Genomic DNA, 22,222 nt, shown 5'->3' with positions numbered 1-22,222 from the left:
TCTTCCTCTACATTAAATACCTGAATGCATTTTTAAAAAGATGAATTTTATCAGTATTTGTGGTACATAATAGTGTATCGACTCTATGTAATCAGAACAGACTATATGGAAGAGGGATTAGAAAATACCTGAATTCAGTCATATTCACTGTTTTTCTATATTTTCAAAGATCTTGTAGTTTTTTCCCTTTATATGTTATTTTCTGATTAGATTTAAGTTTGGCATTTACATTTTACTTAAATATAAAACCATAAACATCTTTATATTATAAGAAGTTTTTGGTTTTCTTTTGCATTGACTTATTCAACATATAAAACGATTTGTATTTTTTGTAAACTTTTTTTTTTAATTTTTCAGGTATGGATTTTCAAATATGCGCTATATTGCTTCACTAATTAGTGGTGTTGGTATTTTCATGATGGGTGCAGGATTATCTTGGTACCACGGAATCATGGGATTGCTTAATCCTCAACCAATGGAATCCCTTCTATGGGTAATCTTTTTTCCCCCCTCAGTTTTCAAGTAATATAAGAGTGATTAAGTACAGTAGAATGCCTTTGTCATATTGATATTAAAGAAAGGGACTAACACATACCTTTTTGACTGTAATACGGGGTTATGTAGCTGTAGTTGTGTTTTTTAGAACATGACTACACATGACCTCTAAATTCATATGGTTCAATGATGTTGAACAAGAGTATCTCTGTAGGTACAGGGGCACCTGGCTGGCTTAGTTGGTGGATTGTGTAACTCTTGATCTCAGGATTGTGAGTTCGAGCCCCACATTGGGTGTAGAGATTACTTAAAAATAAAATCTTAAAAAAAAAGAAGAAAGGAAAGAGTATCTCTGTAGGTACAATCATTAAGTACTGACTCCTGGGTTAAAATCTTGGGCAGTTCCATTAATTTCTTCAGTTATATTGAAGAACAAGAAGATCTCTGTTCATTTTTAGTCCCAAGAATAATCTATCAGTAATTAAAATATCCAGTGCCACAAGACAGTCATAAGTTGGAATTGTTGTATTTAAAGATTTTTTTTTTTTCACTCATGTAGGTAGGAAGCCTGTACCGGGGGAATGGGAGGATGGGAGCATGGTCACCTTCTGTATTTTCCTCGCTAGGGCTTCTCCCCTTCTCTCCTACTCCTGAGCTTGCCTCTGGCAGCATCAAATGTAGGGAGAGAGGACAGAAAATACTACTCTATTGTACTTTACTGGCACCAGCATCATTTTACATTGGAATCCTCTGACATTTGTAGATACTTAAAGCTGCCTTTTTCTCTCATGGAAACTTCTTGGAGATTACCCTGCATGTCCACTCTGACTCTGGCTCCCTTGACAAGCATGGATTGGTCATTTGGCACCCCTTTTAGCTTCTGCTTCTTAGGATGTAGTTCCAGACTCTTTCTGCTGAGGTTGCCTTGCATTTTCAAGAAGGCTCTTTGGGCAGTTGATCTCTTTTCCAAAGACTCTTACTCAGAATCCTGTTTGGGCTCTGTGTGTTAAAACAGACATCTTTAATGCCCTCCCAGTGAGAGCGCAGTTTTGTTTTTTTTTTCCCCAAACATAATCATCTACTCTGTTGACACAATCAATATCAGTAGACTTGCCAATAAATTTATTTTTATATGTGAATTAGACATAGTTCACTGTAATCTCTAAGCACCAGGGACGTACATCCAGCTTTCTGAACAATCTTAACAGCTTAATAGCTTTCTCCAAAGAAATCTTCACTTTTGGCCTTAACCTTAGCTCTTCCTCATGGGTTAGTGGGTGTGGAGCTAGGAGTTGTAAAATGAGGCTTGGGCGTTCTCTATGCAAAGCCTGAAGAAATGGTACAGCACCTCATTTTGGAATGTGGGAGTACTTATAGCCTAATTTGTTCTCAGTTGGAATGAATCTCATTTAACATCTTTTCCTCCATTCTGAAAAGGTTCAGCCACTTTATAGATACCTCATTCTTTTTTTTTTTTTTTAAAGATTTTATTTATTTATTTGAGAGAGAGAATGAGATAGAGCATGAGAGGGGGAAGGGTCAGAGGGAGAAGCAGACTCTCCGCTCAGCAGGGAGCCCGATGTGGGACTCGATCCCGGGACTCCAGGATCATGACCTGAGCCGAAGGCAGTCGCTTAAACAACTGAGCCACCCAGGCGCCCTATAGATACCTCATTCTTACAGCATTCATCTGAATTGTATAGTATTATTTTACAGAGACTAAGTGGTTAATGAAAATTAGTTAAATTTTCAATTGTGTTTAAGTTTTAAAGCTACTAGGAGCTCGGGGTGCCTGGGTGGCTCAGTCGGTTATGCACCTGATTCTCAATCTCAGCTCAGGTCTTGATCTCAGGGTCCTGAGTTCAAGCTCCGTGTTGGGCTCCATGCTAGGCTCCATGCTGGGTGTGGAGCCTATTTAAAAAAAAAAAAAAAAATGCTAGAAGCTCTTCTATCTTTTTGCAACTAAATGAGGTTACATCAGACTATGACTCTTAGTTAATAAATAATAGATTCAATGTACCATAGACCAATTTATGTTTATTAGGTATTGGAATCTTTTGCTGATATATGCTGTTTCCCTTTATTAGGTGATAAGTGTGTCTTAAATCCTTTCAGGAAGGAGATAGAAGGATTAAAAAAAATATTGGACAGTTTAGCTCCTGTTTTAATTATGTTGTAGGTTGGCAGTAAGATTCAGTGGAGATAGCCTAGAGTTGAGACTGGAAAACCCATATTTTAGCTTTTACCCTGGTATCATTTCTATGTACTCAAGCAAATCACATAGCCTTGGGACATCTCAGTTTCCTTAACAGAATTATAAGAGTATTAGACTAGGTTCAGAATTTTCCAAACTTCTATTTCAGGGAAGCCCAGGGTTCCAAAAAGATGATGCTGAAAATTCTACATATGTTTCGTTTGAATTTCATTGAAATTGTTAAAAATTTGTGTTGCTAGGTTATCTCTTGGATTAAAGTTTTTTGTGAATCTTTATTTAATTCAAGTGTGTCCTGGTACTGCAAGGAGGGTGGTGTAATCCCCCTCTCCCAAATTGATCACTATTTATAACTGCTTATCTTTCTGAATCAGGATTGGTACTGGGCATCCAAACAAAAGCCAGAAGTTACATGGGTATGGGTATGGATCTTACTGTATGTATCCTGGTATCCACACCCCAGATTTCAAATGTTTGTGTTCATTTTGAACTTCAGAAAATTTTTTATACTTATTTTTTCATCTCTTATGTCATGAATTTAACTTAGGTCATGGTCTAACATTCTGTAGAGTAGACAGATTACTCTTCTAAGTATTAAAAAATGAAATGACCATCAAATCTTTAACTTTTATTTTTTTCCTTTTATGAAGATATACCCTCTATCTCATTGCCCTCATTTGAGCTATCTCCCATCAAGATTCTTATCTGGCTAGGATTTGAATTTATGTTTCCATTTTAAACATTATAAACTTTATGCATGAATCGTTGTGACTCTCTAATGAAATATTAACTTACACTTTATTTTAATACTTCTTTTCTAGGCGTATTGTATTTTAGCGGGATCATTAGCATCTGAAGGAGGTATGTACTGTTACAGTATCTCTTTATTCTTAATTTAGTAATATATATTCAGCAGTTCATTTTTATAAATTGCTAAATTCCACTGATTAAAGAAAAACTATTGAAATAGGAATCTACTTCGAGGGAGTAAATTCTTTGTATAATGTACTATGGTTATTCCTCTAATGGATGTGGGCAAGGGAAAACCTTTTTTTTTGTTCTTGAGTATCTTAATCATAACACTCAGAACATTTGGAATGGAGTCTAAAAACATAACTATATATTGAATTTTTAAAAATTATGTTTTAGTGGGGCACCTGCGTGGCTCAGTCAAGCAGCTGCCTTCGGCTTACGTCATGATCTCAGGGTCCTGAGATTGAGCCCCGCTTTGGGCTCCCTGCTCCATAGGGAGTCTGCTTCTCCCTCTCCCTCTGCTTGTCCCCCCGGCTTGTATTCTCTCTCTGTCTCTCTCGATCGCTCCTTCTGTTCTCTCTCTCTCTCGATCGCTCCCATTCTCTGTCAAATAAATAAAATCTTTAAAAAAAATAAATGAAAATCAGGTTTTAGTAGTGTTAATCATGGAAGGCTGACTCTTTGCAATAAAATATTTCCAGGTTTCTGCAAGGTTCAGCTGTAGCAAGTTTTATGACAGAAAAGCGCCACATCATGTAGGAAACTGCCTAACTCATTGTATTCATAGTATGCTTACTTCCGATACATTGTCATTTGCTATGCATAGTGTTCCCTTAATCTTTGACAGTCTGTAAAATGGTGATAACACCACCTGCCTCAAAAGGTTGGGAGGATCAGAAGTGTTGTGCTTAGTGTGGTGCCTGCCAACTAGTTGCTGTCCAATAAATTAAGGTCATTAAGGTGGTGGTAATGATATTTAAATTATTATGGTTTAGAAATATGGGATTCCTTGTATTATGATAATTGGAGTCTAGATAATGACTAATTAATATAGAACTTTTCTTTATTGACAACCCTGGCATTAAAGGTGTTGTACCTATTTATTTTGAGAAGCCATCTTTAAAATTTGGAGGCATGAAGTTTTTTTCTCGCTGATATGAATGCTTTTCTTTCAGCAACACTTCTTGTTGCTGTAAATGAACTTCGTAGGAGTGCTCGGGCCAAAGGAATGTCATTTTATAAATATGGTATGTATGTTAGAAACCAGGTGTCTTACTTCATCTCCTTTATTTTCTAAAATTGCCCAGTACTATTGCTTTTTCCTTATAGGTGTGTACAAAATATATCTCGATGTCTTCTCTGTATGGCTCTTGTATTATATATCATCTCTTTTAAAAAGAGAAACATAGTGTGATACGAACATGAATACTTTATATTTGGATTTTAACTTAAGTGACTACCGTTTTTCTATATATGTTTTTATAACTAGAGAAAGTAATTTGACTTTAAATTTCAGTTACTGTCAACATTTAAACTAATTGTGTTTACATTGAACTGGGTTTTTAAAATCAGGATCTCATACATTTTTTATCTTAATTTATATCTTAATTTTAAATGGATACTTATTAAAATGTTACGTGATAGTATCAAATTAGGATTTCAGAAGTTTCTTTTCTTGTCTCTACCCCAATGATTAAGTAATGGAAAGTCGTGATCCTAGTACAAATGTTATATTACTGGAGGATACTGCAGCGGTCTTGGGAGTGACAATAGCAGCTACGTGTATGGGCCTTACTTCTCTAACAGGTAAATATTTCTTAAGTTACAGGTGATTTATTTGTACTACTTAAATAATTCTCTAATATGTGGGTATTTTCTTTTATATCACTGAATAGTTTTAAACCAATAGATTGTTAAATGCTAATTGCATACTAACCATTTATTTGTATAAGACAAATAAGACAGTAGAAGTCTTCAGAGTTCTCTCTCAGAAATTTTCTTAGTTTGAAATAAAGACGGCTGTTGTTAGAGCATTTCTGTAATGTGCTAAACCTTTCTAGCTGTGCCTTAATAAATTATGCAACTACTCTGAGCTTAGTATTGATAATATTTGGCCTAGTGACCTCAAAGGTTTATTAAGGTAATATATGGGAGAGAACTTTAATAAACTCTAATATTGTAAATAAATATATATTGTAGCTCTGATTCAGAAAGTCTTAGGTAAGGCCTAAGAACTTGCATTTTTACCAAGTTCTCAAGTGATACTGATGCTGCTGGTTAAAGAACTGTACTTTGAGAACCACTGCTCTAAGGTACCTGTAGCATGCAATGAATTAACTTCTCCCCTTTGTATCTAGAATGGTACTAGCTATGCATCATCCTTGGTTGAATGAAAAGAGTGATCCATATCATTTTTTTGTATGGCTTAATTCTCTCACAGAACCTTGATAAGAATAAGAAACAAAAGGTGGTTATTTTTTTCAGCTGTTGCTCTCACAGTGTTGTCAGCGTGGGACAGGAAAAATGCTACTGATATATCAAAAAGAAGTGGATTTTATTAAATTAGTAGTATGTATATGATGTTTCTAAAATGCTCTGAACCCTCACTCATGTAATGACCGTATGCAAGAAATAGATCTTAAATAATTAAACCACATAATACGCCTATGTAATGTGAAGCATATGGTAGCATCTCCATTTTGTAGTATAGTAAACTTATTAGGAAAAAGTCATTAAAGGAATTAGGGAATGAATTTCAGGTCCTTTGTTTTACTAATTCTGGTTCTTTACTCACTAAAGCTGATTGATGAAATAATAGAAAATGTTAATTTACTGACTTCTTCTGTGCTTTATGTAGGTAATCCACTGTATGACAGCCTAGGTTCTTTGGGTGTGGGCACGTTATTAGGCATTGTCTCAGCATTCCTCATCTACACTAACACGGAAGCGCTCTTAGGGCGATCCATCCAGCCAGAGCAAGTACAACGGCTTACTGAACTCCTGGAGAACGACCCATCAGTAAGGTCAGCTTATTCCAGTGATGCTGCTAAGGTTTATAAAAACATATTAAGAAATAGAAATGCTTGGTTTGTAAATACTTCCAGAAGAGTTTGTGGTTCCCTAGCCTTTAGACTTTTAATCTATGACTTTTCAGACTTGCAACCTTAGAAGAAAACAAGTGAAAAAAAGCATTTAGGAAACTCCCTGTTTTCTTTTAAATTCTATTTATCTTCAATTTTTAGAATAAGGAACACTTAGATGATGTAATGGGAACCGAAGTTTGCAAGTGGTTATCTCCATAATGTAGAACACTTCTGTGGAACCTTCATATTTATTTTGCCTTATATTTGTATTATAATTACAAATTGCTATATTAAATTTAAGAAAATTTTTATTCAATGGGGAAGTGATTACCAAATTGAATATAATTTATACTCCTTTTGAAAATAGACTTCTTGTTTTAGCTCATTTTAAAAGTTTTTCCTTATAATCTTTATCTTTTAAATGATATGAAAATGAAGAACTGAAGGGGCACCTGGCTGGCTCAGTCAGTAGAGCATGCAGCTCTTGATCTTGGAGTCGTGAGTTCAAGCCCCACGTTGGGGGTAGAGTTTACTTTAAAAAAAAAAAAAATGAAGAACTGAAGACTTAGGAGATAATCAGAAGAGATATGGCATTCTAATTAGTACTTTTTAGTGAAATTCAAGTTTCAGAGTGATACGGAAGGAATAAACCTTTAAAATCCCAATTTTCTACTAACTACATATATATGTTAAACTTTAAATGAATATATTTTTCTTCTGTGTTATAACCAGATCTTTTTAAGATTATTTATTTGAGAGAGAGAAAACACAAACTGGGGAGGGGCAGAGGGAAAGAATCTCAAGCAGACTCCCCGCTGAGCATAGAGCCCAACACGGGGCTTGATCCCACAACCCTGAGATTATGACTTGAGCCAAAATCAAGAGTTAGATGCTTAACAGACTTGAGCCACTCAGGCACCCTTAAAACCAGAATCTTTAAGTTAAATCTTTTAAGAATGACCTGTATATCTGAATCAGTAAAACAAATGAGTAAATTATTACTAGATTTATATTCTAAGCCCTACATTTTTAATCTGGAAAAGTAGTTACCTAGCTATATCTAGATTAGAAGTTGAATATTCTTAGAATCAGTATTAGGCTTAGTACTTGATTAGTCCATGTTAATATTCTTTTCCTTGTAATATCTTTGTCTGATTTTCGTGTCAAGGTAATACTGACATTATAGAATGAGTTGGGAAGTGTTTTCTCATCTTCTATTTTTTAGAAAAGTTTATGAACTGTTGGTATTATTTCTTCTTTTAATGTTTGGTAGAATTCACCAGTGATATCATCTGGGCATGGGCTTTTCTATGTGGGTAGTTTTTTGATTACTTACTCTACCTATTTTCTTGTTAAGGATCTGATCAGATTGTCTATTTCTTCTTGAGTCAGTTTCAGTAGTTTGTGTCATTCTAGGAATTTCTGCATTAGTTCTAAGTTATCTAATTTGTTGGCATACAACCATTCATAATTTTCCTTTGTAATCCTTTTTATTTCTTTAGGATTGGTAGTAATGTCTCCTTTTTCATTTTTGACTCTAATAATTTGAGTCTTCCTTTTTCTCTTGGCCAGTCTGGCTAAAGGTTTGTCAATTTTGTTGATCTTTTCAGAAAACCAGCTTTTAGTTTTATTTTCTGTTGTTTTCTCTATTTCATGAATTTCTGCTCTGATCTATATTATTTCCTTCTTCTATTTGCTTTAGATTTAGTTTGCTCTTCTTTCCAGTGTCTTAAGATGGTAGTTTAAGTTTTTCATTTGGTATCTATCTTCTTTTTAAAAATATAGGCTTTTACATTTAGTGAATAAGCATTACTTTCACTGTATTAGTCAAATAATGAAATTTGTAATATTTTGTTAGGACTGAGGTAGATATGCTTTTTAAAAATGAAAAAAATTATGTAGCTTCTTGCCAGTCTGGACAAGTTTTATTTCATTTTGGGTATATATAACCTTATAAATATTAAATCATTCTTATTTTTATCCTAGTTGATAAATATGCTTCTTTATTTTTATGGCTAAAGAATTTGAGACTCAGTATTTAGTAACTTGCTCAGGATCACTCAGAAGTTAGGGTCAAATGTTTTGAGTATTTGGAGTCTCATTTAGGCTTGTTTTCCTATGGCTCTCTATATCCCCAGGATTCAGAGTGTTTTTATTTTATATATCCCATAAAGAAAAGATGTTAATAGTGGTTATCATAGAAAGAAAAGAATTTCTCAACAGTTTTCTAAGGAAGATTGATTCCTGAGGGTTAGGACAGAAGGGATGAAAAGCAGTTATAACACTAGAACATCTGCTTCCCTTTCTGGGAGGCAAAATGGTATAATGGAAAGACTACTGGGTTTGGGTGTCTGAAGATCTGGAGGTGAGTCCTGCCTCTGCTGTTGACTAGCTGAATTAGCTCAGGCAAGTCACTTAGGCCTCTCGGACTGTTTTATAATCTGTAAAGTAAAGATGCCAACTTAGCTACTTTCTGAATTCCATTCATTAAATGTCTGCCGTGTAGTTGCTACCATATTAAACATTGTATGTGTGTGTTGGCTCATTATTCCCCATATCAAATCCCATTAGGTAGTTATTATTAACTTCATTCAAATAGAGTACTTTACAATTGCATGAAGACTTTTAAAGAAGCTTTTAAAAAAAAGAATTATGAGACAAAATGACAACATTGTAGAAAAGCAATTTAGAGTTGATTTTTTAATCCACAAACTATATAATTCATGTATATACAAACCATAAAATAATGTTTATTAAGTTTGCATCTTTGTATGGCATTATGCAAAAATAGCTAAATGGACGTTTGTTTGGAAATTTATTGATGGCACTTAATGGTGAATACTCGGAAAGCCATCTTGGTCCATTTTCATCACTGATGGAAAAAAAGAATTCTGTACTTTGTGCCATTAAAATGTGTATGTGTGCAAATATAAACTTGTATGCATTGTTATTGGTTGCAGGGCAATTCATGATGTTAAAGCCACAGATTTAGGATTAGGGAAAGTAAGATTTAAGGCAGAAGTAGATTTTGATGGACGAGTTGTTACAAGATCATATTTGGAAAAACAAGATTTTGACCAAATGCTACAGGTAAGTTTATGTATTTATTGTTTTCTTATATAGTCAAAGGTTAGAAAAATTACTTTTTGAGTAAATAAAATAAAACTTTTACAGGTCTTAAAGTCACTTGAGCTTTCAGCTTAGAGTTCCCAAACTTGACAGAGACCGTTTTATTTGCTGTGGAGTGGGTTGGAGGAGATAGCAGCAGAGCAAACTACTATTCAGGTGCTTGCCATGTGCCAGGCATTTTATAGAAATTCTCTAGCATACTCTCAACAACGCTGTGAGGTAAAGCAATAGTATTTTCAGTTTTATACATAGGCAAGTTAAGACACAGAAGGATTAAGTAATTTGTCTAAAATTACAAAGCCATAATATGGAGTCAGATATCAGTGTAGATCTCTATGATTCTACAACCCATGATTTTATATTAAGAATTAAATTTAAAAGAGAATTCAGAGGATAATAATAATGAACAGTGCAAAGGTTACCACTTGCCTTTGTCAAATCTTAACATTTTACTCTACTGTATTTGCTTACGATCTTAAAGAAATTGTTACAAAAACAGGTGAAGACCTTGTCTTCTCCTTCTAGATCCCATTCTTCTTCCTCCATCCCTAGAACTAAAAATTGTCTTGAATTTAGCACTATCATTTCCATTCAGTCTTTATATTTTTCCACAGATTTTTCTTAGCACAGTATATAGTAGCATTTTGAATATTTCAAAATCGATACAAATGGTATCATACCATCTGATTTCCTCTATAGTTTGCTTAAGAGCATCATTTTGAGATTCCTCCATATTAATATATGTGTGTATACATATATTTATTTATATGTTAATTTATTTTAATTGCTATATAATCTCCTATGAATATACTGCAATTTATCCAGTCTCCCTCTGATGGACAGTTATGTCCACAATGGCATTCTCATGTGTTTTCTTGTTCAAATGTGTAAGAATTTCTTTAGGGTACTGCATAGCTAGATTTAAAATATTGGGCTTCTGAGTAAACTTGGGGTACCTGGTGGGTGGCTCAGTCAGTTAAGTGTCCAGCTCTTGATTTTGGCTCAGGTCTTCATCTCAGGGTCGTGAGTTCAGGCCCTGTGTTGGGCTCCATGCTGGGTGTGGAGCCTAGTTCAAAACAAAACAAAACAAACTTACCTTCAACTTCCCTAGGTATTTGCAAATTGTTCTTGAAAGACTGTCAGTTTAATTTCCATCATCAGTACATCAAAGTTTCTCTTGCTTCACATTCTTACTAGATGGTATTATATTCACAGTTTTGAAATTTTTGTCATTATGATAGATGTGAAAATTACAATTTATATTTAATTATAATTTCTATTCCCCCTGGTAGTAGTAGTGAGGTTAGAAAACATTTAAATTTATTGGCCATTGGGATTTCCTCTACTGCTTTATTTAGTTAATTTCTGTTATTCTGACAAATTAATAAACATTTTATTTTTAATATGCTGGACACTAATCCTCAGTTGTGTATATGCAAATATCTTGTACTAGTTTGTGATTTACCATTTCACTTTGTTATTGTACAGAAGGTTTAATGTGTTTTTTAACTTCATGTCCAATTTATAATCCTTTTCTCTAGGCTTTTTATTATGTTGCTTGAGAAGTACTTCCTTATTCCAGTATCATAAAAATACTCTCTTTTTTCTTCTAAAAGTTTTGTGGTTTGTTTTCTACTCTTAGTTTTTTAATTCACTTAGAATTATTATTTTTTTTGTTTAATGATTTGAGGTAGGGGTTTAATCTTTTTTTCCTATATAAAAATAATTGCCCTGGTACTGTTTATTGAATCGTCTGTTCTTTTCCCACTAATTTTGTAATGCTATCTCTGTGAAGTATTATACTTAATTTTTTGTTGAATTAAATGTTTTTGGAACTAGGTGGTCCATCACCTTTAGCATGAAAGTTTTTCGTTAAACTTAATGGTGTTTGTTATAATTTTTTAAAGAAATCATTGGTGTACTACTATGATTTTTTAAAAAGTTATTTTGTTTTCCTGCTGTCATTTTCTTTATAGGAAATTCAAGAAGTGAAAACTCCTGAAGAACTAGAGACCTTTATGCTTAAACATGGAGAAAATATTATTGATACTTTAGGAGCTGAAGTAGATAGACTTGAGAAAGAACTGAAAGTAAGATGTATTCATGGTAATCATAATGCTGACTGTTTCATAAGTACTTACTCTGTGTCAGAACAATGTGCTGATTGTATCACATGTATATGTTTATCTTCTCAGTAACCTCATGGTGTATGACTGGTAGTTGTGAACAAGAAAAATCACTGGGTTAGAGAAGTTGGGCAATTTACTCAAGGAAGTAGGGGATTGGGATTTGAACCTTTGTTGGTCAATTCCAAATTCTGTACTTTCAACCTGTATTCCATAGTGCTTGCTTAGTTTCTAAAGTAGCTAAAGGGTTTTTGTTTGTTTTGAAATAAAAAGCATTTTAAAAGTTTCTAGAGAAAGGTGAAAGGGAAACTAGATTCTCTTCAAAAGTTTGAAAAAACAGAATGTGACCTTGAACATACACACATCTTCCTTTTACTCCATCTGTCATTATTTTATATTTTCTTTTTGCTTCTGTTTGAGTTGGATATCATTACAACCTGTTGGTTTTTTACTGAAATATTACCTGATAAGACTATCTTTAAAAATCTCAGTGTTCTCAAATTGTCATTTATTGACTCTTGAGTTCAAGTTATTGCAATAAATAATATTTATAAATGATCTTTAACATAAATAGCTTGTTGAAGGCACTGCATTTTCTTCAGCTGATGTTGATCATTCTTTAGATAAAAATTTCCCTTAAAAATTGAAGGGAAATAACAAAAATTGAAGGGAAGCATTTCTATCACTACTTACTATTTTTTCTTTTAGACTCTAGGTACCAGAGTAATAGAAGCACTTCAAATAATATGATTTTGTTTATGTTAATATTATAGTTCACAACATGATTTTTAAGTTTGTAGATGAGCTGTTCTCAAATATTTTTGTCTTAAGATTCTTTATATTCTTAAAAATTATTCAGGACCCAAAGAGCTTTTATTTATTTGAATTAATATTGATACTTACTGAATCATAAATTTAAAAAGAGTTCTAAAAATATTCATTTAAAAACTATAATATACATGTTAATAAAAATAACATTTTAATGAAAAGTAACTACATTTTCCAAAATGAAAAAATAGTGAAAAGAATGGTATTGTTTCACATTTTTGAAAAAATCTAAGCTAGATTCCCATATCTGTTTCTGCATTCATTCTGTTGACATATATTGTTTTGGTTGAAGAATATGAAGAAAAGGGAAAAGGGAGGAATCTTTAAGAGTATTCTTACAGCATTTTCAGATAATTGTGATAATTCTTTTTGGATGTTACACCAATACCTGACAACTGGCAGCCTCTTAAAGCTTAGTTGCAATGTGGAACCTGAAGCTGTATCAGAGAACTTTTCACATACTGTTTGTAAAGTTAGGGGGCATAGTCCACAAGATCACCCTCATTTCTGACACCAGTTGCAAATTTCAAGGGGTTCTTCATATCACCCTCAGGTTTGATAATTCACAGAAAGGACTCACAAAACTCACTGAATGCTTTTATTTATTGATTTATTTAAAGATTATTTGAGAGAGAGAGCATGAGCAGGAGAGGGAGAGAGAATCCCAAGCAGACTCTACACTGAGTGTGGAGCCCAATTCGAGGCTTGGTCTCAAGATCCTCAGGTCATGACCTGAGCTGAAACCAAGAGTTGGTGCTTAACTGACTGCACCACCCAGGCGCCCCCACTGAATGCTTTTATACTCATGGTTATGATTTATTACAATGAAAGGATACAGATTAAAACTAGCCAAGGGAAGAGATGCATAGGACGGAGTTCCAGTTGTCCTCTCCCCATGGAGTCATGGACACTGTTATTTTCTGGCAATGATGTGACAGTTTGCACAGAGTATTGTCAACCAGGGAAGCTTAACTGAGCCTTGGTGTCCAGAGATTTTATTGGGGCTCCATAGTTGACTGCATGAGTGGTCAGCCTTTCATCTCTGTCCACTCCAGGGAAAAGCCCACACTCTTAGTCTCCAGTCCCTTGTGGATATATAGCATATACTGTATGGCCAAAGATAAAGACAAAATTATCAATCAGGACATTGCAAGGGCCTAGAGATCACCTCCCATAGCCAAGGGCCAAGGCCAGACCTCTCTCTAGGTATGATTAATTATCTGCTATACATTATTACTTTAAAATCCATTAGTCTATCTTTGTACTTTGAATGGATCTTTTAACCCATGCATGATTCTGGAATGTTATGAATTGGCCATTTGGAAAATACTAATTCACTGGATTTATGCATCTCTTTCAAGTGGTGATACATTTCTAAGTATTAGGAAGCGATCAAGGTCATGGTGGTAGATAAAAATTTTTCAGCATTCTGATTTTCATTTGAAACCTTGCATTTTACCATTAGCAACAAATATTACTGTTTTACTTGAAGTAACAGATTTATTTTGTTCATTTTTTAAGAAGATCCCTGCCAAATACCATATTTAAATAACCATAGTTTGTTAGTTTTTCTTTCAGGTAAAACTGGGGTTTAGATAAGCTCACTTTTTTTGGTAGCACCAAGGCTCTACCAACTGAACCAGCCAGGAGCCCCTAAATGGTGTTTAGATAAAAAATCATCTGAGTCAACCCATAATTCAAGCAATCACACAGGTGCTTTTCCTTGTGACATCAGACCTCAGAAGCAGAAGGGCTTTGGAAGTACTTCCCATTTTGTCACCGAATATTTTATTTTTTAAAGATTGTATTTATTTATTTATTTATTAGAGAGAGAGAGAGAGCACATGAGTGAGTGCAAGTGGGGGGAGGAGCAAAAGGGGAGGGAGAGGGAAGAATCTCAAGCAGACTCTGCTGAGTGCAGAGCCTGCTGAAGGCGGATCCCTCAACCCCAAACTCACCACCTGAGCCTCACCACCCAAGCTGCAACCAAGTTGGTGGCTCAACCGACTGAGCCACCCAGGCGCCCCTTCACAGAATATTTTAAAAAGTGTACTCAAGGGTTGAGGTTTAATAAACCAATGTTTTTTCTACTTCATGAAGGACATTTTCTTTTCTTTATTTTTTCATTAAGGACATTCTGTTTTTTAGATTTTATTTATTTTAGAGAGAAAGAGAACGTGAGTGGGGGGAGGGGTTAAACGGAGACAGGGAGAGAGAATCCCAAGCAGACTCTGCACTGAGTGTGAAGCCCGACTGGGGGCTCAATCCCAGGACCCTGAGATCATGACCTGAGCCCAGATCAAGAGTCAGATACTTAACCGACTGAGCCACCCAGGTGCCCTGATCATGAAGGACATTTTAAAGTGAAACTGGCTTTTTTTAAAAAAATTATGTGTCTGACAATAAAGGAACACAGTGACTATCAGTATAGTTCGGTGCCAGTTGCCTTGAATTGTGCAAAGATGCCATCAGTTTGATCTACCATTGCTTTTTATATGTCATCAGAGGAAATACCAGCCTAGTGTGAAGGCAAATAACATCAATGTTGTTATGAAAATTGTTTTGACCTTGGAATACCCCTTGAAAAGGTTTCAGGGGGTGCCTGGGTGGCTCAGTTGGTTAAGTGACCAACTCTTGATTTCTGCTCAGGGTGGTGAGATTGAGCCTGGCATCCGCATCAGCATCCAGGCTCTGCACTCTGCATGGAATCAGCCTGAGAGTCTTTCTCCCTCTCCCTCTGCCCCTCCCCCTGCTCGTGCACGTTCTCACACACACTCTCACACACATGTGCGAAAGACCTCTCTAAAATAAATAAATAAATAAAATCTTTTAAAAAAAGAAAAGAAAGAAAAGGTTTCAGGATCTTTGGACTACACTTTGAAAAATCACTGTTCTAAATGTAATGCAAAATGATTATTTTTGTGCAGTGTGACATGAGAATAAATAAACTTTGCTTTTCCATTCTGTTTGTTTTTATTTCCCTGACATGGATAAAATAATGGACTTTTATTTTTATTTATTTATTTTTAAGATTTTAATTATTTATTTGATAGGGAGAGACACAGTGAGAGAAGGAACACAAGCAGGGGGAGTGGGAGAGGGAGAAGCAGGCTTCCCGCTGAGCAGGGAGCCTGATGCAGGGCTTGATCCCAGGACCCTGGGATCATGACCAGAGCCGAAGGCAGACGCTTAACGACTGAGCCACCCAGGCACCTCCAAATAATGGACTTTCAGACTAAATCTTTATTTTAGCTTTACTCTTTAATAGAAACAATAAGTCAGAAGCCAGATTTAAGTTAACAAATGGGTCATTCTTAACTTATATTTACTCTTACCACAATCAGATAAATTTATTGTTTTTGTTTAGCTAACTTTGTGCTTTACTTACAAGCTATTAAATATTTAATAGACTGAACTAATTCATACGTGATTTTGAATTATAAGTCTTTCAAACCAGGAAACAAAGTTTAACCCATACTTTCATGTTAAAAACCTCTCTAAGGTGCTAAGGTATAATTTATCTTAAAGTTCTTCATAGTTGAGGCACCAAACCAAGAGAGTGCATGAAGGTAATTCTTGTTTCTTGTTATGAAAATCAGCTGATTTTCTTTTGAAAAATAAAATTTTGGCATATTCCCTTCTTTTTAGTATCTAAGCATGTTGCCTTCTAAGTTTAAATTTAATAATTATTGACTTATTTTGGAAGATCACACTCAGTGATAAAATTTAGCAGTATAGCCATCTCTGTTGAGTAATGCCATTGATCTAATTATTAGAATAGAGGGTATTTTTGGCATAAAATCTATAGCTTGGATAGTTCTTTGTAAAAGCATGAAAAATAATAGAAGCTAATTTATAAAGTCCCATATTATAAATGTGAAATATATTTTGTTCTTATTTTGAAATTCTTTGAACTGCTAATTAAAAATTTTTTTTGTTCTACCTCTATATTTCAATCTGTGGATAGACCCTTCTCCTATCCCTCCATGAAGTTTTTTTTTGTGTTTGGGAGGCAATAATTCTATTGGGAATTAATTCAGTGGGAAGATGCCATAGTATTTGCAAATTCCTAATAAGTAGTATTCCATTTAAATGTTCTGCTCTTCAGTCCGTCTTGTGCTTCTCGAATTGCATGCTCCTGTAGGATTTTCTTGAGTCTGCAGCATTGCAAAATAAATTACACAATGTGGTTTTTCTTTCTCCATAGTGAGTTTTGGAATAAATTTGTCTGTGGTATATAAAATATTCGAGTTGGGTAGTGCCTAGGACAGAATAAATCAGTAAGTATTTGTTGAGGAGCGCCTGGTGGCACAGTCAGTTGGGCATCTGACTCTTGGTGGCTCAGGTCATGATATCGGGGTCATGGGATCGAGCCCCACATCAAGCTTTGCGCTTGGCATGGAATCTGCTTGAGATTCTCTTCCTTCTCACTGTGCCCCTCCTGCTAGTGCTCTTTCTCTCTCTCTCTCAAATAAATAAATCTTTTTTAAAAAAATAGGTATTGAGCAAACGAATGAAAATTATAAGTTGAATACCACTTACTGATTTTCATTTCTGTTTATTTATTCAGTTTCTGCTGTGCATGTGATCTCTTGTTAGGCACTAAACATTAAAATTTAAGGATATTAATCCTGTTTTTTTATTCATTCAGCTAATACAGTGTGTGTTTCTTTGTATTTGGCACATTACATTTTAGGAATCTGATAGTTTTCTCTAAAAACTTGATTTTAAAACCGAGTACATCAACTTTTTACTTTCTTGAGATTAAATTTTTAATTGGTACACATTTGTTGTATAGTGTTTTTTTAGAATAATTTCAAATTTTCCATTAATAGCTGAACTTTTTAAAGTCATATTAGGATGGGTTAGGGAGGATTGGAAAGGGAAAATAAAATTCAGTTTCATTTCTGTTTGAGGAAATCTTCTATTCTGTATTGAATTTAAGGAATTCTAGATAGAGCAAATAGTTTAAGGTAAAGAGAACATTGAGAACAAAAGTGTACCCCTATGTTTGGGGGTCCCCTGGCCATTCTTGCATTAGGATCCAAGAGGAAAGAACCCCCAGGTATACTTGAACAAAACTAGTTATAAGAAAAATCTCAGTGCACACTCAGTAGAATGCTCCAGCTGGAGCTAAACTCCAGAATTACATCAGATCTTTGTCTTTATAATTGAATTCCTTTAATATGAGGAATATGCAAATGTTCCTAGGATGTTATTTTTTAAGTTAGGAATTATTAATCCTGACTGATTATCAGAATCCTTTAGAAGAGTTTCTCCCATGTTGATTTGTTTATCTGTCCATTTATTTAGTATTTATTTATTTAAGTAATCTCTCCATCCAAAGTGGGGCTCAAACTCATGACCCCGAGATCAAGAGTCACACGCTCTTCCGACTGAGCCAGTCAGGCACCCCTATTTTTATAATTTTTTATCAAATAACACACAAAGTTTATAAAGTCAAACAACTGAAAAGCTTATAAACAGAAGTAAGTATCACCTCCCTCACCATCCTCAATCCTTCTGCTCAGAGATAACCATTTTTAGTATTTCTTCTATATTTCTCCTATATTTACTACGATATTCCTATATGAAAGTCTTAAACTCCTTCTCCTAATTTAAACATTATTTCCTGGGGCGCCTGGGTGGCTCAGTCGTTAAGCGTCTGCCTTCGGCTCAGGTCATGATCCCAGGGTCCTGGGATCGAGCCCCGCATCGGGCTCCCTGCTCGACGGGAAGCCTGCTTCTCCCTCTCCTACTCCCCCTGCTTCTGTTCCCTCTCTTGCTGTGTCTCTCTCTGTCAAATAAATAAATAAAATCTTTTAAAAAAAAATGTCCTCTTTGATAGATGGAGATTAGTTACATAGTTTTATATGTTCTCTCTGCCCTCCATTTTCACAGTGTCATTATGTTACATCTTACTACATTTTTAATTACTCCACAGATTGAATTAGGTGTCCTTCCTTTTTGTACTCATAAAATCCCAAGACCTTTATCTTGCTCTTTATTTTTTTTACCTTGCTCTTTGAGTAGCAGACTGTTACAATTGCCTGCTTACCTACCTGCATTTCCTCCCTAGATAAGAGTTCATTGAAGACAAGTACTGTTTCCTGTTCGTTGTTGTATGCTTCAGTGCCTGGCGCAGAGTGGGCATGTAATAAAGATATTTTCTGTTGTGACTGAATTGCAGTTCCTTAAGCTAGCATTTACAGTTTTTCACAACTTGGTTTCTGCCTGCCCTTCCAGCCTCCTTCCTAATCCTGCCCTTTTTGCAGCTTCTGTGCCTAACTATTCCATGCTGCCAGTGCATACTTCTTGGGCGCCGTAACTTTTTTTTTTTAAGATTTTATTTATTTGCAAGAGAGAGAGAATGAGAGACAGAGAGCATGAGACGGGGGAGGGTCAGAGGGAGAAGCAGACTCCCTGCCGAGCAGGGAGCCCGATGCGGGACTCGATCCCGGGACTCCAGGATCATGACCTGAGCCGAAGGCAGTCGCTTAACCAACTGAGCCACCCAGGCGCCCTTGGGCGCCGTAACTTTATTCAGGCTCTCTGTTTAGGTCCTCTTCATCATCTCTCTGGAAGACTCACTACTTTCAAGCCTTGTTTAGATACTAGATCCTTGGTGAAGTCTTGCTGGTCTCATGAGTTAAAGTAATAGATCTGACATTTTTGTTCCTAGAGTTAGCATTATAGGACATTGTAATGGTTAGGAGCTTGGGGTCTGGAATCAATCCTGGCTTCATCCCTTCTAGCTATGTAACTTTGGGCAGGGTAGTTAATTTCTTCAGACTTCAGTTTTCCCATATGTAAAATGGAAATGATTGAGTTATTAGAGGATTTTAAAACATACACATGCATGTGAAGCCCCTTACTTAGCACAGTACTTGACACAAGAGTAACTGCTCCTAATATTAATTGTTATTATTAGCTCTAATGCGCTAACTCATAGATGGTTATTGATATACTTGGCTGCCTGGCTAAACTGAGTCCCTCAAGGTCAGGAACTATCTTATTTAATAATCATAGCTCTACTTTCTAGCACAGTGCCTGGCCCAAAACTGTATGGGTTGCTGCTAACATATATAAAATAAGTGTATATCAGTTCATTTCTTCTGATTATTATTGTCTTCCAGTGATTTTCTTTTTACCACAAATTAGTGTATTTCCAAAGCTTTGCAATGTTTGGCACATATGAGATTTTTTTTTTAAGATTTTTTATTTATTTCTTTGACAGAGAGAGAGATAGGGAGAGCAGGAACACAAGCAGGGGAAGTGGGAGAGGGAGAAGCAGGCCTCCCACCAAGCAGGGAGCCCGATGTGGGGCTCGATCCCAGAACCCTGGGATCATGACCTGAGCCGAAGGCAGATGCTTAACGACTGAGCCACCCAGGTGCCCCCATATGAGATTCTTAGTACATTACTGTATTAATGAACATATGAACAAACTCAGGGAGGTAGGGCTACTTACCGTATTGTTTATAGTGTATAATATTCCTCTATTGACTTTTATCTTGCTAATATGCCACCATGAAATCATTTGATCATATGTTTTAGTGGCTTTAGTGATCTAAAGGAATAAAAGGAAACAGAATTCTGTTTTGCTATGAATAATGTGGTGGTGATTTTTCGTTTCAGAAACGAAATCCTGAAGTTCGACATGTAGATTTGGAGATACTATAGATTTGATGGAATGAATCACCTTGGAGGGAGCCTTGGACTCAAGTTCGGCGAGCCTGCTCTCCCACACCAAAGGAGTCCATGCCATTCAGAAGCTGTTTTTTTTTTTAAGATGGAGGAAATATTTAATGTGAAGGGCAATTCAGCAGTCTACAGAACTAATACTACTTCATACTTCTAAGAGACATTGCAAGTTGAATCAATTTGGAAATCATGTTTTTATGTTTCAGTAGGGAACATTTTAGTTATTTAAATTGTTCATAATTTTTCATTTTACCCTGTCAGGGTGTATTGTACCTTGCAATCATGTTTCCTTCCTTCACATTGGTAAAAATAAGCAGCATCCATAGGATTATGGTTTTTAATTTTGTGACCACTGAAGATTTCACTCCATCAAAACCTGCCAATCTTGAACATTCTGGCTAAATCCTTTTTAAACAGTCACTCTGTTTTTTTTCTTATAGAATGTGGAAATTATTTCTACATAATCCTGCCCTGAGCACTAAGAGGAACACTCTCCTAACCTAGTTATCCGTAAATGTTCATTCCAGAAATGGCTTGGTTACTGAATTGAAGGAAGACATGTCAGTCCACTCTTTTAGGTTATAGTAGTTGCCATTTTGTAAAATTTTTATTAACCTTAACCTTTTTTCTTTATTTAGTTTAATTTTTCCAGTGTAGGAGATACAAAATAACCCTAGATGTTTCCATAGGCCAGTTTGATGGCTGTTTTTTTTTGTTTTTGTTTTTTAACTGGCTTCGGTGCCATAATGTGTATTTACTAGGAGGTAATGCATTTATAAGCATTTTAACATTCTGTAAAATGAGTAGAAATATTTATAATTTTACAGACTGGACAGCATTTTTAATTTATTTAAAAAGGCACTACTCATGTAAATCTGAACTGTGGGGTATTTCTTGCTTTAAGAGACAGAGAAGTAAATCTCTTCTTATGCGGAAACTTGTGGCCCCGATTTTGTATAATATAGTCAATAGTGTGTCTGTAATGTGAGTTTCTTGCAGTTATAAATGGACATTTAACATAGTATATGGCTAAAACATTATGTAAGTAAATAGTTTTCTCTAATGATCATAAGGTATCTGGGTGAAAAAACGTACAATTCAGTAATATAAAATTTAGTGCAAAACTACAGCTATGTCTCCATTCATCAAAACAACTCATATGCACTTTAAATTGTTCAGGTAGCAGTGAGCGTTGTCCAGGCAAAAGCAGTGGCTGGGTGATTTCTTTGCTTGATAAGTGAGTGTTTGACCTAAGGACCTAATTATATGAGGTCAGTGTCTAAAAACTTACTTAGGTTCAAGTTTATGAATCACAGCAAATTGTAATGCTGGAAACAAAAAATAAACATTTGATTAAAGGGTTTGTAATGGTAATTTTTTGATCCAGAAATGTCATTTATTGGAAAATTATGAAAATTTATATTGGTGTACATTTTTTTTTACCATTACAGAGCATTTTGCATGTTGTACATTTTAAGTGAAATAACATTCCAGTTTTATTTTTTGAAGATACAAAATTGTTATGTGTGTGTGTATATATATATATATATATATATATATACAGGCATACACACACAATTTGATTCTCTTCTTATGGTTCAAATTCTTTACCCCTCTTTTTTTTTTTTTTAACTTTTTGACTCATTATACTTCACTCTATACTTCTAATGTCATCTTCCTTCCCATTCCCACTTGCCATTTGTTAGTCAGTGTCACTGCCAAATGGGAAGGTACCAAATTATATCCAGTTTCCTCCCAGTAAAATTACTCTGAAAAATTTCACATAGCTACATGAGAGTAATTAACTCATTTAGAAAAAAATGTCAGAGTTGGTGTGCACAAGTTATTCTAAATGGTAGATTTTTTAAGAATTCCCTAAAAGAAACCAATTC

The 22,222-nt window shown here is 35.0% G+C and overlaps 1 protein-coding gene across 2 annotated transcripts in view; it reads left to right on the top strand.

Moving 5' to 3' along the window:
• Positions 1–21,852, top strand: part of SLC30A9 (solute carrier family 30 member 9) — a 79,792-nt gene extending 57,940 nt beyond the window's left edge. Inside the window, exons 11-18 of one of the 2 annotated variants that reach the window (XM_021701605.1) lie at positions 358–493; positions 3,529–3,568; positions 4,636–4,707; positions 5,159–5,266; positions 6,318–6,483; positions 9,504–9,633; positions 11,649–11,762; positions 20,265–21,852. In XM_021701605.1, the coding sequence (XP_021557280.1) occupies positions 358–493; positions 3,529–3,568; positions 4,636–4,707; positions 5,159–5,266; positions 6,318–6,483; positions 9,504–9,633; positions 11,649–11,762; positions 20,265–20,309 (811 nt within the window). In that variant the 3' untranslated portion in view covers positions 20,310–21,852. The remainder of the gene's footprint in view (positions 1–357; positions 494–3,528; positions 3,569–4,635; positions 4,708–5,158; positions 5,267–6,317; positions 6,484–9,503; positions 9,634–11,648; positions 11,763–20,264) is intronic. The other variant, XM_021701606.2, reaches the window with a different exon arrangement.
• Positions 21,853–22,222: the final 370 nt, after the last annotated feature.

The sequence above is a fragment of the Neomonachus schauinslandi genome, chromosome 2, assembly GCF_002201575.2.
Source record: "Neomonachus schauinslandi chromosome 2, ASM220157v2, whole genome shotgun sequence".
Taxonomy (NCBI): Eukaryota; Metazoa; Chordata; class Mammalia; order Carnivora; family Phocidae; genus Neomonachus; species Neomonachus schauinslandi.
This window is presented reverse-complemented; position numbering and strand designations above follow the sequence as displayed.